The 16,548-nt window shown below is 42.7% G+C and overlaps 1 protein-coding gene across 3 annotated transcripts in view; it reads left to right on the forward strand.

Moving 5' to 3' along the window:
- SCYL2 (SCY1 like pseudokinase 2) overlaps positions 1–16,548 on the forward strand; it is a 366,719-nt gene that overhangs the window by 62,296 nt on the left and 287,875 nt on the right. For all 3 annotated transcript variants that reach the window (XM_078678675.1, XM_078678685.1, XM_078678690.1), the window contains one exon: positions 9,333–9,482. In XM_078678675.1, the coding sequence (XP_078534801.1) occupies positions 9,333–9,482 (150 nt within the window). The remainder of the gene's footprint in view (positions 1–9,332; positions 9,483–16,548) is intronic.

Here is a 16,548-nt window from a genome sequence, read left to right on the forward strand (position 1 = left end):
ATTGGATGCAAAATACTTGACAACCACAATGGTGCCAAACACACTATTACAACAGGGCTTGGTGCGTAAACTAAGGCCAGACTTATCCCTTAATTGTTGGTAGTATAGATGTAGTGTTAAAATAGGTACACCAAACTGAAGGATGCTAAATTGATGTATGCCCTAGAAATCCCACTTAAATGTTTGTAATGATGGACAGACACATATCTGGTATTCATGTTTGAGGTGCGGGAGAACTTGTTGTTCAGAAGATTGAGTGATTTGTTCCTGGAGGACTTGCTTGGACACTTTGGAGAAATGCATGTTGAATATGGGATACCACGGGCAGTTCTTGTTTTTTAAAAAGCTGAGCTGTGTTGTTAAAATCGTATGGGACAATGGTAGCATTGATCCACCAGCAGTCAATATATTAAAGAGGATAGTGACGCGGGAGTCAGGTTGGATTGGAATGTCAAGTTATGTTAATAGTGTTTATATAGTGCCAAACTCACCCTTACTCATAAGAGTCGCAGATAGACCAAAGCCTAGAACAGAAATGAAAGGGGAGAGATACAAAAACACATTTTCAGCAGTTTCTTGAACTTGAGTAAGTTAGTTGTGGAATGGGCAGTGGGATTACAGTGGTGGGCCACAGAATATAACAGGGAACGCCCACCTGACCTGGAAAGACAGACACAGGGGTGTGGGCCAGAGCCAAAGTGGAGGATCTAAGGATTCTAATTTGTCTGTGAAAAGATATTCTGTTACAAAAGTAAGAAGGACCTGCAGCATGAATAACTCTGTGGGAATAGCATAGGTGTATGAATATAGATTGCTTATGCACTGGTAACCAGTATAAAGATTTGAGGATTGAGTGAGGGAGAGCACACGGGCAAGTTAAATACCAGACCGTTTTGAATAGTCTGAAGTCTTTTCGGTAAGGATTTAGCAATGCACATGTAGAGAGCATTTTGATAATCTACCTGACCAGTTATTACAGCTTGGATGACCGTTTTGCTGCAGTCAAAAGAAAATCATTGAGAGATTTTGCAGTGCATGCACAGGATCCCATTGACCTACCAGCAAACTGTGGTAACTTGTCCTTTCATAAAAATTGCATTATCAATGATAATCCTCCGGTTCCTAGCCATGAAAATGGGTGAAAGAGAGAAGGTGAGGTGGGTAGGCACAAATCCATAGCCCAAATGATGTTTGCCTTACAGAAAAGAATGACCTCCGTCTTCTCTCCAATAAGCTTCAGACCGTTGTCCTTGATCGAACGAGCAACCTTACACTTGCAGTTCATAAATCCCCATCTCTTCACTTTATCGTTCTCTGAGATGAAGATAGCATCATAGTTATATAGTTAAATGACAGAAGTAGTAGGACAATCGCTCATAGGATTAAGTTCCTGATGGGAAGAATCATTGAGTAAAGAGATGTGTAAAGTGATTGAGGCAAAATTGTGCAATATATATCTCGAGTCTCCAGAAAGAATAGATTTAAACTGATTTAGTTTAACTGCCTGCAAAGGGTTTATCTCGCACCTGTTAGAAACTACAGGATATTTAGAGTGGACACTGTGAATGACCATGATGTCATTTACCTTATGTAAAGTTTACCATGTGTTGCACGAATGTGCTGTTAAAGAGATCTACTGTAGGAAATAATGTCCTCAATATATACAACTGTTGATATGATAGTGACAATGTTGCCACTGGGATTATTCCCACACGGAGGTAAGGGGAAAGACAAGAGTGCTATGTATGTAAATTCTAGTGAAACCCAAAATAGCAATACATTGGAATGCTGCAAATGCCCCCATACCTAAAGTGTGGAGGGCAGATGAGGTTTGTTCGGCAGTACCCGAAGTAGCCATTCTACCCCTCATCGATGTGATCTCTAGAAAATACAATTAGAGGTCCCCAGGAAACTGTTAACTTTGTACACTTGTACCGGAATCTCCCATTTGTCAACAATTGACATGTGTTCCATGTATATAGAGTATCCAAGATCCAACTGTTGTTATGGGAGCCAACGTCCAATATATTGTCTAAAATAATGTTCATGTTCTAACAGGATGTTGTCTAAGTGTGTCATGTGTAACCTAGACGAGGCAGTACTAAAATTGTCGGGAGTGAGTTGGCTGAAAATTTCATCACAGTTGGAGGAGTTAACTACCAATTTATAGTGGTAAGGTGCTGGGTTCCAAGGGTCTCATAAATTGTTTTTTCAAGGGTGTGGCCTTGGTCTTATGCTGTACGTATGGACCTCCCTAGAGATATTTGCATGGCTGCCACTGCAGTGGTCCTAAAACTCGGTTGCCCTCCAGATAACTGTGGTTCTTATCAATCAGTCTTGCTAATGAATGCGGAAACTAAAATTTATGCCAGAACCCTAGCTAATCACTTAATCAAAGTAATCCCTATCGAAATGCACCACAACCAAAATGGTTTCATGCTGTTGAGGGCGACTCTGCATCATCTCTGGCAGGTACACTTGACCATGGCAAAAGTGGACACTTTATCTAGGCCCTTGTCAATCACAGTAATTTAATTTGAAGAAGTGTTTGACTCCTGAATGAGCATATTTAGGTCTTAGGTTCCAATCATATGTGAAACTCCTCTACTCAAACCTGTGTGCATGTTAATGAGTCCTGTCTCTGACACTTGCCATAGAATACTTTTAATGCCAAGGTTGCCCTCCCTCCTCATAAGTAGTTGTGTTAGCCATCAAAACACTGGCTGCTTGGATCAGAATAAATGGACTGATACATGGACTTGTTTGGAGCGGAGGGAGAGATTACCTTGTCCCTTTGTACCTCTGTATGCTTTGATTTGCTTTTGTTAGATACTTGAGGGGAATCGATCAGAGCCTAATGGAGATTCTTGAGAAGATTGCAGTAATCTTGGGCCTGTTGGAAACTGGAACAAGCCTTTAATTTACCCGTTACAATGGTCGCTAACAGTGAATTGGCAAACTCAATTGACAGTAGCCCTTGACAGATTTAAATATTCGGGATACATGTTACAAAAAACCAACAAGGAATTGCAGCTGGCATCTGTCCTGATGTTTACCGGCAGCAATCTACTCCATCTCATTCCAAGTTGTGCTGGGGTGGTTCTATTTAAGATAGTCCATCACCTGCAGTTGCTTCATGACTTGCAGAATTGTTCCTTGGAAATCATCCAGATCTTCCAGAGCTACATGAACACTCCAAGACCTTCTTGTGCGTGCATAAGAGTCCCAGAGTGAAATTTGATAAATGTGTCTAATCCTTTGTCGACAGGAGACTGGCCATGGTTGAGGTGCAAATACATTATTGGGTGCCTCAATTGCCAGTGCTCAGTGGTTGATTATTCGTGCAACAAGATGACCCTGCCACTAGGGTGGAGTTGGCTGAGATGATGGAGTCAGTCCTACTCCCTATCCTTTACTGTTTCCTAAGCCTTCTGCCCTACTCCAAATTTCCTATTTGGCTATTGAATGGTGAAATAAGGCTCTTGAGTGCACAGGCTGGAATTGTTGGATGACATAAAGAAACTTTGCTATGGTTCTTGGTTAACTCAAGTTGATCAGCTGAGCTGGTTCTCACAATGGGATGTCATAGGAATATCTGGGGTGAGGGTGTGTGGGGTCATAATCAATGAAGTTGTTTCTAGATTTGCCCAAAGAATTTGACGTACACAAGTTACATTTCTTTACATACCTTCACCTGAAACGTGTAATAAAAGGGCATCAGAGCGAACCAGCAGACCTTCCTGCATATAGCCCATTAATGCAAGACTGACAATTAGCCTGCTGGCTAGGGAGACAATCTTGCAGGTAAATAGAACCCTGAAATGTAATGTCCTGGTTAGGTTACTGGAGGTGAAGCTTTCCTTAGGCCATTGGATGATGCTGACGCGTAAGAGGCAAAAAAATGCATCTGGGTTACTCGCGATTTCTGCAAGGTTCCGTAGAAATCAATTTATGTACTTGCTTAGAGTATATTTTATGCCTGATTGCCTTTGGAAGGCGAGTAACCTCTCCTCCCTGAAGTGCTTCAGATGCCAGACCAGTAGTTGAGACTTCCATGAGACTTGTGGGTGTGGAGTGATCCAGGCCATTGTTCTTCATCTAAACGTTGGCTTGTCCCTCAAATTGGCATTAATGGCAATTATCCCATTGGGTGCCTGTACACTTGTTGCTCTCAGTTTTCTTATAGCCAATCACGACTTTGCTAGACAATGACTGACTAAAGTCTGTCTCAGGTCCTCGCTTTCCAGAGGGGCTCCAGAGAATAGATAAGTGTGCTGTGCTTGAAAACAACATAGTAGTAAGCAAGGGGTTACCCCAGAGGCATACACAGATTTGGGGCTTTAGTGGACCTACTTTGGGATCCAGCTGCGAGTTGTACGTATGTAATTGTGAAGTATAGATACACTGCAAAAAAAATGTATGTCATCACTCTGTATACATTGTACCTTTGACCATTTTCTGAGCATTTTATGTGTTGTTGTGACATGTTATTCATTTATGCCTGACCATCGAGTAAATGCCACTAAATGTGAAAAAAGAGTTGGTTGGAAGTTTATCCACCTGAACTGCTTGAAGTAATTTCTTCAACGTTTTTAGTTGCCTCTATAGTTCTAGGCATGTATTTATTATTTATTTATTTAAGGAATTTGTAGAGCGCAGCTGTCACCTTACAGGTATCCTGGCGCTAAGGCTTCACAAGGTAGGAGCGGTGAGCATGACAGAGAGAGAAATCCAGCAGGTTATACCTTCGGAAACAGCCAAGTTTTGACACGTTTCCTAAAAAGGAGAAGTTTCTCCGTTTGACGAATCTCCAAGGGCAGACTGTTCCAGAGTTTGGCAGCAGCAACTCCGAAAGATCTTCCCCCAACCCTGACCCTCTTAAATCTGGGTACCTTCACCAAACATGCAGTTGCTGAGCGAAGTGCTCTGCTTGGGATGTACCATACAAATTTGGCTTGCAGCGAGCTGGGCCCGAGTCCATGCAGGGCCTTGAAAACAAGGCAGAGGGCTTTGAAGGATATTCTCTGCCTCAGCGGTAGCCAATGAAGCTCGGTCAGTGCCGCTGTTGCAGAGGATCTTCTTGGCCAACCAAGAGCCAGCTTAGCGGCAGCAGACTGAATTCTTTGAAGTCTGTCTAGCAGCTGACCCGGTGACCCAAGCAAAAGGGCGTTGCAGTAGTCGAGTCTGCTCAATATGGTGCATCTGACTACCATGGCCCGTGCCTGTAAAGGAAGTAACGGCAGGATCTTTCGAAGTGACCTGAAAAGGGCAAAACAGCTTGACACCATTTTCATCACATGAGCTTCCATGCTCAACTTGTTATTCAGCATAACGCCCAGATTACGAGCAGTAGAGACCGGTTGAGTTTTAGTCAGCGTTTCTGGAGGCCAAAAATTATCTGGGAGAGGGGGAGAGATCCGACTTCCAGCACAGAACAACACCTCAGTCTTGCTGGCGTTGAACTGTAATGAATTCTTGTGTAACCAGCTAGCAATGTCTCGCATACAGTCATGAAATGACTCAAGCGGGATCGATTCTGCACCCTCCCATGACAGGATGATTTGAGTATCATCTGCGTTATAAATAGCGGTAATCCGATGAGATTTTATCAACGTAATCAAAGGTTTCAAATAAACGTTAAATAAAATCTGACTAACTGCCGAACCCTGAGGCACCCCCTGAGACACCGGGGAAAAAACTGGTTTAATAGGGGGGAGAGACACCGCCTGCTTCCTATTAAGCAGGAAGGAGCGAAACCAGCGCAGGGCAACACCCCCTACCCCTGCCTCACTCAATCTTTCCAGGAGGATATCCTGGTTTACCGTATCAAATGCGACAGACAGGTCAAGCAGAATCAGAGCCACTGCTTGACCTCTGTCTACACGCATTCGAAGTTCCTCCATGGCAGTGAGCAAGGCCGTTTCGGTCCCATGGGCTTGGCGAAATCCAAATTGTACTTCGTCCAAGAATTGATGTTGCTCCAGATGTTTAGAAAGGAGCGAGCTTACCCAACGTTCAGCGATTTTTGCAGGGAACGGTAGCAGAGAGATCGGTCTATAGTTTTGTAGACATTCTGGGTTAAGGGAAGGTTTCTTTAGCAACGGGGACACAAGAGCCTGTTTCCAAGATACCGGAACAGTGCCACTGGCCAGTGATTGATTGCAGATCCTGCAGAGGGTGGGAAATAGCTCGTCCCCATAATCCTTCCAAATTTTGTGAGGAATAGGGTCCAGAGGTGAACCTGATGAAATACCCCGAGCAAGCCTGCCGAAATCCTCCTCCGTAATGAGGGGGCTCCCATTTTCGTCCCCTGCACCCCCATCACCTAAACCGGTGAAGCCGGTCAGAATGGAAGAAGTGGTGAGATTGTGGATAATGGTGTCAATTTTTTCTTTAAAGAACAAGGCGAGATTATCGCAGAGCGTCTGCGTAGGGGGGGGGGTAGAGGTTTTAGTGCATTCAGGGTTTGTAAGATCGGTCAAGATCTGGAAAATGCTTTTAGAGCTATTTGCCGCAGTACAAATCGTGGAGCAAAAGTAGTCGGCTTTAGATTTATAGATCAAGGCTTTATACTCTGCAAGTTTAGCTTTCCAGAAAAGTCTGTTAACATTTGTATAACCTTGCCGCCACTTTCTTTCAGCCTGTTTACAGGCTAATTTTAAAGCCTTCAAAGAGTCGTTAAACCAGGGAGCCGAGGCTCTACCCTTAAACCTGCGTTTTCTTAACGGGGCTAGAGAGTCAACCCTCGTAGTGATTCTGAGGCACAGAGAATCGTAGTTTTCATCAACTTGACAGTCTGAGGAAAAACAATCTTCAACCTTAAATACCGTGTCGTAGTTTTCAACCTCCCAAGGGCTCTCCAGTCCCTGCACAGAAATTTTGTGGTAATATCTTGAGCCTGTGTGCGAACCTTATTGCTATTGACAAAAAACTTAATAAGGAAATGGTCGGTCCAGGCCATGGGCAGAGTATCACTCAGATATGCCAGTTGAGGAGTCGAGAAAATCAAGTCAAGCCAATGTCCAGCCCTGTGGGTGGCTCCTATAACAAGTTGATGGAGACCAATACTTTCACAGCAATGGAGAAGGTTACACAGTCCTGCGTCTAGGGAACCATTCGGCCACAGGTTAAAGTCTCCAAGGACTAACAAATTATTGTGGGAGGCAGCCATATTAGTGAAGATGGTAAGCAATGACTGCTGTTGCTGGACACTGAACGCCCCGGGCGGTCTATAACAGATGATACCAGTAAACATAGCCCTAATGTGACTATGCATAGATAGACCAAATAGTTCAACACCAGTGACCGGGTCCAAGTCAATAGTTTTTATATGCCAGGAAGCCCTGTAAATTATTCCCACCCCACCACCTCGTCCTTTAGATCTGGGAAGGTGAAGGATTTTATAGTCCGGCGGGCAGGCCCAGCCCAGCTCAACCTCACCGTCAAGGTGAGTCCAAGTCTCGGTAATAAATAAGGCGTCCAGCTGGTGCGAGTCCACCAATAATTGGATTTCCTCTGCATTTTTGGGCAGAGATCTAACGTTAAGAAGCCCACAGGATAAAGGACCCCTGGTCACAAAATCACTCAGTGGAAGAGCAGATTCCGCGAAGGAGAGATGTCCCTCATGCGCAAACTCACCCAAGTTAAGTAGGATCTCTCGAGAATATAATGGGGGGGCTGCGCCCGGGAGGGAGGTGCCAACGCAGGAGTGTGGAGCAGCATAACTGGCACTAGGCGCGGCTCTGGCGGGGACGGGCGCAGACGGGCTTGCCTTTGGCGCGCCGTCGACGCGCCGTCGGCCCGCCCGCTGCGCGCGTTCGCCCCAGTGTCATTTTATATAGCCTGCTCCCCAACCACTAGACCGCGAATGAGGGCTACCCTTTAGATGGCGGGTCCGCTCGCACGGACGAACCGGGCCAACTGAGTTGAGGTAGGAACAGGGTCGCTCTAATTCCAATAGTATAAGAACACGATACACACACTAAAAAGTAGTAGTTCACTTTTTTAAATCCCCATTAAGCAATTTCGCCGTTGGTGAAAAAGGCAGGCAACCGTGCTGGCAGAGCCCTACCGCACACACGTCACCACCTCGGGAGCCAATGGAATCAATTGCCCGTTCGCCCCAGTGTCATTTTATATAGCCTGCTCCCCAACCACAGAACGCGAATGAGGGCTACCCTTAAGATGGCGGGTCCGCTCGCACGGACGAACCGGGCCAACTGAGTTGAGGTAGGAACAGGGTCGCTCTAATTCCAATAGTATAAGAACACGATATACACAGTAAAAAGTAGTAGTTCACTTTTTTTAAATCCCCATTAAGCAATATCGCCGTTGGTGAAAAAGGCAGGCAACCGTGCTGGCAGAGCCCTACCGCACACACGTCACCACCTCGGGAGCCAATGGAATCAATTGCGCGTTCGCGCCAGTGTCATTTTATATAGCCTGCTCCCCAACCACTAGACCGCAAATGAGGGCTACCCTTAAGATGGCGGCTCCGCTCGCATGGACAAACCGGGCCAACTGAGTTGAGGTAGGAACAGGGTCGCTCTAATTCCAATAGTTTAAGAGCACGATATGCACAGTAAAAAGTAGTAGTTCACTTTTTTTAAATCCCCATTAAGCAATATCGCAGTTGGTGAAAAAGGCAGGCAACCGTGCTGGCAGAGCCCTACCGCACACACGTCACCACCTCAGGAGCCAATGGAAGGTAGGAATGAGACTGACACTTGTTGAGAAGTTTTTGAAAAGGTTATTGCTGTGAGTTGCCTGTAATTATAATTTTTCTTTAATCTTTATTGATTTTCATAAACCCCAGCAAAAAGTCATAGTTTCACTGTGGACGTGATCAATACCGAAATTAAGGTAGTAACATATAGTGCTTTAGCATGAACATGATTTCCTGGGCGAATTCCGGAGCATCAGTGGCTGCCCAGGTTTAAACCTAACTAGCAGTTACTTTTGCCAAGGGAACTAAAGAAGCTGTTTGAAAGGCCAACATTGCTTACAAAGCATCACTTACTCTACTGTCATTATCTTTGAGATGCAAGAGCAAACGGAGATAAGACTTTTGGGACATGGTAAATAACAAGCATACAAGAGAATGAATTGTGATCTTCCTTTCAGATCTAAGGTTTGGTATTTTCAGTATTCGGTTGCCCCCTTGCAAGTAGAATGTTAATAGATGGGCAGCATGTACCAGAACATATTACTCAACAAATATCTTAAAAGTGCTGATTTCGATTGTTCAATGGCAGTAATTTACAATAAAAGCTAGTATTTGATACTCTTGTGTTAAAGTTGTTTGAATTTGACAATATTCTCAACTTTTACAGGTTTCAGAAGGTTTGGCTTTTTTACACAGCAGTGTGAAAATGGTTCATGCTAACATTTGTCCTGAAAACATTATCTTGAATAAGAGCGGAGCATGGAAGATAATGGGATTCGATTTCTGTATCCCATCGGTAAATCCTTCTGAGCAAGAGGTATTTATTTTTGTTTTCCCGTGCAAACTAAAATTTGCCTGTTTTTTCCTGTGACCTATTTTAAAAATGTGTTAAATATCTTGACAATATCGCAAGAAATGAAATGGGAAACTACTTTTTGTGATTACTGTAGTCCAGTATGTGATTATGGTTACCGTTGAAACTTACAGATTACATTTATTCATTATTTGGCTTATTTACTAGATTTGCTGTGAAGTCCATTCACTAGTTGTCATTATTACTTCACCAGCCCAAAATTTTACTCTCCTCTCCTCCTCCTCTCCTCCTCCTCTCCTTCCCCTTCCCCTTCCGCGCTTAGAGTGGCAGAGTGGCAAAAAAAAAAGGCAGGGAACTCTTAGTAGTTCCTCAGTATGGAACATCAACACGACCACTGATTCTCTGAATCTGCTTACCTCAATAGTCTATTTTCCTATCAAAGTTTTTAAGCAAAGGATTAGCACAGTGCCATCCACACCGAAATAGAAAGTGACAAAGCCTTTTGTCATGTTTACAGCAAAGTCTTTAATCATATGATTATCTAGTGTCATCCATGCCGAGTTGAAACAAGCAAGGGCTTATCTGGGAACCGGGCTGCGAGGCAATTTATTTAACTATATCTGCATTTTCTTCTTCCACATAAAGCGCCCTAGTGCGCTGCATTCGGCCACGTTTGGCTCATATGAGCAAGGCACAGCCAGTGCTCATTTTTTGCAGCTTAATATAGCGCGAACATGGCCGGAGGAAATTAAAGCGCTTTACACGAGGTGCAATGTTTTACATGAAAGTATAATTTATGTTATGGTGTGGGGAGATTAAGTGAAAGACTTTGAGCAGACGCTGGGATGTGAGCACCCTATGCCATAAAAACTAAAAAAAATGATGCTTTTGTAGTGTAGTTCCTATCATCCCAATAGGCTCTGCGCATTGGAATAATACCTACAATAGTAAAGGCCTAGACCAGACGTTAACTAGGTCTACTACTGTCGATATTAGACTTAAAGTTTTGGGTTTGCCAGCTTAGCTCAGAGTTCACTAGAAACTTTCTCGAATGTTCAGGAAAGAATAAACTTCCTTGATTAGACAAGAAGGGATTTAGTTTCTGACAACCATAGAACATGACAACTTCGCTCTCCCCTAATCAAGAGTAAATCTCGAGAGTCGTGTGAACAAAAGGCAATTTATTTTACTCAGTCAGTACGTGCATTCTTAGTCTCATCAGATTATAGAGAAAAGGAAGAGACGGGCGTGTTCAATAAAAGGTGTTATTTATTGATCAGTCTCTTTTCTCATACAAGAGAAATGGATCGATATTATTGCAATACTTATAGTTAAGTAAAGTGCATACATTAAAAGCAGCAGTATAAAATAATACTGTAAAAACATTGATATGGTTTCTAAGCCATAAGATGTTTAAAATGAATAAAATATATTACATACACATATACATTTGACTAAACGTACTCAACTGGTGTTTCTAGATACGCCTACCCCGTGTACCTGACCTAAGTCTAATACGAGGGCGGGAATAGAAAGTTACAGTTTAAGTTAAGTTTGTTTTTGCCAAGTGAAATAACTTAAGAATTCTCTGTGAGGGGTTATTCAGTTCTGTACCTGGAAGTTAGGATGAATGAGGAATGGTATCTCTTTCTCTGGTCTCGATATTCCAGGCTGCCTGCGAGGGCTACCCGGAAGCGCCGGTGCTTGGTTTCTCGGCAGGAGAAAGCAGCTTCTCGTTCTCAGCGCGTCAGAAAGGCGGGGCTGCTGCCAGCGGGGTCTGCTCTGCTTTTGGGCTTCGGCAAGTATGGCTGCTCCGTCTCGTCACCACGCGTGTGTTTGCATAGGGCAAGATCGGTAATATTTATACCTTTAAGGTGCCGAGATTGACGTAAGGATGGACATAGATACGTCAATAAGGATGTCATACGACTTGCTCGTTAGCACATTCTTTTGCTGAAGTTCTCGGTGAAATCAAAACAATGGCCGCAGGGTTTTGCCCAGGTTGTCATAGGTTTGATTTGTTATGAGAACTCCGTATGCCTTATCAGGGGCTGGAGGAATACCGCTTGTCTAATTAGATCGCAAGCGTTATGACCTAATCAGATAACACGTTCCTGTGCCGTAGTGTGACTGCGTCAGATAACGGTATCTGCATCATGGGGGTTTTCTGCCTCATGGGCTGATTACTTAGTTAACTTGTTAGTTTGCTAACCAGAATAGGGTCAGGAATAGGGGGATCGATTCAGAACCTATAGGAATACATCACACTTTCATGTAGAACTTTTGGTACTCATGAAAAGCGTTTTAATGACCTCATGGTAAGTTCGCGCTTCATAAAAATTGATTAGAGTGGGTCGTAGGGGTCTGGTAGGGGCGTGTCTGGGAATCTGGCGGCTGGGCAGGTATTTAACGATATCGGCATTTTCTTCTTCCATGTAAAGCGGTAGTGCGCTGCCTTTGGCCAAGTTCGCACATATGTGCAAGGCATAACTATGGTCATATTTACTAATCTATGCATAGTATAACATAGTACAACATACTATAGAGTATAGTGTATACCTTACCACCCCAAAATACATAAATGCATTTTGAAATTTTCAAATATACGGAAAAGTTGCAATCATATGTATTGTATGCACTCAAGCTGTATAATAATGCTAAGGTAATCACGCAATTGTATACATTATTGCTATTTGGTATATGAGAATTTACACATGAAATGGCTCTTAATACAGAAAAAAAGTTCGAGACCATTCCATCACAGAATAAAATATTTAAAATATTTATGAACATACCAGCGGGCAGCTAATGTCTATAAGCTATGTCTATAAGCTATCTAAAATTTTAGAAACCTTAGTTCTTTAAGAATAGTTCTTACTTTAAGCAGAAGATAGTGTCCCGAAAAATATGCAAAAATATTTTGGGGCTGCTGAAAAACTTGCTGTCCGTGAACTGGAGGGAAAATTGTTCATGTGACTTTATTTTTAAAGTTGAAGGCCGAATTCAGGGAACGCCGTGTGCGAGCTTGCTCAAAAGTCTCTATTTCTGCTCTGGAGAGAACATCATATCATTCAGGCTTTCGAAAAAGCTGTCAACAGCTTCCTGGGAAAGTTCCACTAACTCGGAAATAGGTGTAATCATGCATTCGTGCGCATGATTGTCTCCATTGACATTCAGATTCGCATTGCTGACAGAAGGTCGTACCTGATCGATGCTGCTTTCATCTTGAACTTCACTACCCATCAATCGTAGTGGTGAAGCTTCCACGAATGCCGTCATCAGGATTGGTAGCCTTTGAGGGCAGCACAAAGCATGAACCTTGATTGGGCTCAACAATGTTTCTGCATCCATTGGCGCATCCGATTGTAGCGTCAGACAGGTGTCTAACACGCATTCTTCTCCGCATAGCAGACACCTTAATACAGGTAAAACACATCTTTGCCACATTGGTCGAAATGATAGAAACCAAGTCATGTTCAGGTCTCTAAGCCGGGAGAGTCCCAGGATTTTTGATATCCGGTCCCGGTATCCAATGGCTAGGATTGTTTCTTCCCTTGTCGCAAGAGTTTTGTCTGTGACATGGGTTGCCATAACGAAAAATAAGGACTAAGAATAGGATTCCTGCAATTAGTCCCAAGATCAGGGGAAGTCCGCCAAAAATCGAATGGACGAAATCTGGAAAAATACCCAGTATGGCTTTGAATGGTGTTAATGCCATCGAAAATACTGTCTTAAATACCTTTGAGACCCCATTGGTATCAGAAATATTTAAGATTTCGTTTAGTATTTCTGCGAAATGTATGGGGGAATTAGTTGATAACAACGAATGTATCTCTGCAGTCGTCCTTGCGACTTGTAGATCATACGTTTCTTTTGATGACGTGAGCCTTGTAGGCGTCTGAAGAAGCACTGTTTTCATTCTGCTTAAACTATCTATTCGAATAGAAGTAATTTTCAAATTGGGCCATGCCCTTGCCTCCCTGTCTGGAAAGGAGCTGGGGAACAATGAGCGTCCACAGCACTTGACCTTCGCAGTCGTAGTTACTAGATAAGGAGTCCCGGGCATAAGACTACAACATCTGCGGTCTACAATTAGAATGTAACTCCCATTATAGAGTCTTTGAAAGAATGGTTCTATTTCTGTTGCAGGTGCGCCTTGCTGGTGACATGAAAGGTTGTATGAATTCCCTTCACAGGCTCCATGCAAACTAATTCCGTTACACAGAAGTGTGCCACTTAGTGACATCGCACAATTGTTGCCACTAAGAAACACTTTCTGTCCTTTATTACTGACACATGCATGTGAATAGGGCAGGTTCCATGTTGTTTTAATGTACCCCTTTCCCAATTTCTCGTACATGCCAGCCTGTATATATTTTTGGCAGTATTGAAACCTGAAGGTTGAGATTGGAATATTAATTATCCCATGTATTATCCATTCACTGACAGGTCGTTCTGACATTGTCACTGGTAATCTTTCTAGTTTTTCAATGCTCAAGATTGTATAATCAGCACCCCTTTGCGCCATACTGATTTGTCTATCAGTAAGGTTAAAGATTTGGAATAGTGACGTTGTGTTGATTAAACGCCAAGGCACATAGCCTGAAAGCAGGTTTTGTAACGTCCAGCCAAGCTGTACAATAGAACGCAATTGGGACTGACCGTGTTGTAGCAACAGTAAGTCCTGCGATAATATGTCGATTGCTGAAGACACAATGCTGTCCAAAGAATAAATTCTGGAGGACAGAGTCATTAACCCATTGTCCACTACAGAAAGTGATTTTTCCAAATTAATACGGTCAATTTCCCGTATTCTCTCTGCTGTCTCAATTTGAGTAACCTTCCAGGCCTCATTGTATGCTGCCTATACAGAGGCTGCTATGAAACGTTTTTGACGCTGTTTGCGTGGTCCCATTATGAAATCACGCAAGTCAGCACCATCAGTAAGTAAAGTTAGGTGTTGCTTAATTTCTGCCAGTGTGGAAGTTTGTAGCCATTGAAGGCATAATTTGCCCACACTGTAGGTTGTTATTATCCCTGGGTGATGTCTTTGGGGATATCTAGGGTCTGGCCTGGTCATTTTGAACCCCTGTGTTTTGTTCAGGAATCTGTCTTGACAGTTATTAGTATCTGTGGGCCAGATCAACCATTGTTTCCAATCAGGATGTGTTCTGTTTTGGTTTAATATATTGTTTACGTCTATCTCTTCATCTGTAGAAGTGTTGCTAAACATTGTTGGCTTTGGAATAGACGGTATATTCAAATCTTTGATTTTGGCTAGGCCAAGACAGGTGGTTTGTTGAACAGTGTCATTTAAAAATATCATTTGTTCTGGGATCATGCAGGCTCTAAACAAAGCTTCTATACCCTGTACTTGCCAATCTTTTGTACCCCAAACACTTTTCAATTCAACATTTTTGTCCCAATAATCAAAACCAAAAGTATTCATTTTTCCAAAAAATGAGTCAGAATATATCAATTTTGTGTTGGTTATCATGGTTTTTGTCCCTGTCTTGTTTGATAATTTAAAATAAAATGTTTCAGCATTACTTGTGTTAAACCCTGAAAAATATGAGTATTTGTCGTAAACGGTTCTTGAGCTTCCTTTTGGAGGTGTTGCACAATGTTCCCATTGATTATAATTTAAAACATTTCTAGGTTGTGCAGATTTATGTAGAAAATGGTTACCATAGTGGTTATAACAGTACATACTATCATAATTGGTAGAACCCTGCAAATAATCATGTTTGGTAAATTTAGCAGACATTACTAAGTCAGACATCATATTATTAATGCTTTCAAAGTCCCAATCATCGGCAAATGAGTTTGGTTTTACAAAGTCACTCAAGGAGATCTTAATTTGGTGTGGATATTTCAGGATTTCGACCGGACCATGAATTTCATAGTCAGTGTTGTCCCATGCTACCCCACCAGGTATCGGATTGGCTGTGAAGTTGACTGAAGAAAGTTCTCTTTTCTCGATGTGTGAAGATGTGTGTGGTTTGAGGATCAAGTTGATTTTCTGACTTGCTGTGTCCATTTTAGCATATTTTCCCTCAATGAAGCGTCCCAAAGTTAGTATCATGATGAGCCAAAGTATGAGGATAAATGCACCAAAACCCACCCAAAATTCAATCCATGGGGAAATCAGATATGTTTCTTTCAGTTGTTTCAAAAGTTCTTTAGCTTTATCTTTAAAGGTTTTTGATGATGGCTGTGTCTTTGATTCACTGAAGCCTTCAGAGGAATCATCGAAGTTTATGAAGTAGCCGGATGCAGTTCTGTCAATTGTTCCAATTGCTTCAGGATTTCTGTTTCTTGCATGTTCACTTGGTACTTCACTATGAATTGGTGTGTCTCTGCTAAATGTTTTTATTTGGGTTTTCAGAGGTCTGAGTTCTATTGCATTGTTGCATAGTCCTTGTTGTTCTTCTGTAGGCGTTTCAAATGTGATGAGCCTCTTCGTTAGGACCTCTGTACTGGTAGCAAACCTTGGTGTTCTGCTACTTATTGGGAGTCCAATTGGCCTACTGTTTGTTATTGGCCACATGATTGTGGTTTTACCAGGTCGATGGATACAACTCGGTTCTCCTTTTTTCCAGCAAGTGGCGGTAGTACAACTGATCTTGTCCCGTTGACAGACAAGACAGGAACTGCTTTTCTGTAAGAAGGCCCAAATTCCTTCTTTACCGCGATCTTTTCCCTGACTAGATCCCCGACTTTTGGAATCCAGACAGGTCTTGCTGGGACAGGTGGTGGTTCTTCAGTGGTTGTTGGCTGTTGTTTCAACTTTATGTTGCTCAGGTCTTTTCTTGTTTTGTTTAAGTCCTGCAAAATAGCCAAACGGTCTTTGATATCAAAGCTTTTTTCTTTCACCACAGAAGTCTGACTGTCAAGGTCAGAGATCAACATCCTAGTTCCGAATAATAATTCGTACGGACTGAATCCCTTCAGAGAATTTCTTGGCAAGTTATTTAGACTACGTTGGACACTTATTAGATGTTTGACCCACCCAGCTCCCGAACCTAATATCCTTTCTGTTATAGATTGCTTTATGCCTTGGTTTTTT

Source organism: Lissotriton helveticus, chromosome 1_1, assembly GCF_964261635.1.
Source record: "Lissotriton helveticus chromosome 1_1, aLisHel1.1, whole genome shotgun sequence".
Taxonomy (NCBI): Eukaryota; Metazoa; Chordata; class Amphibia; order Caudata; family Salamandridae; genus Lissotriton; species Lissotriton helveticus.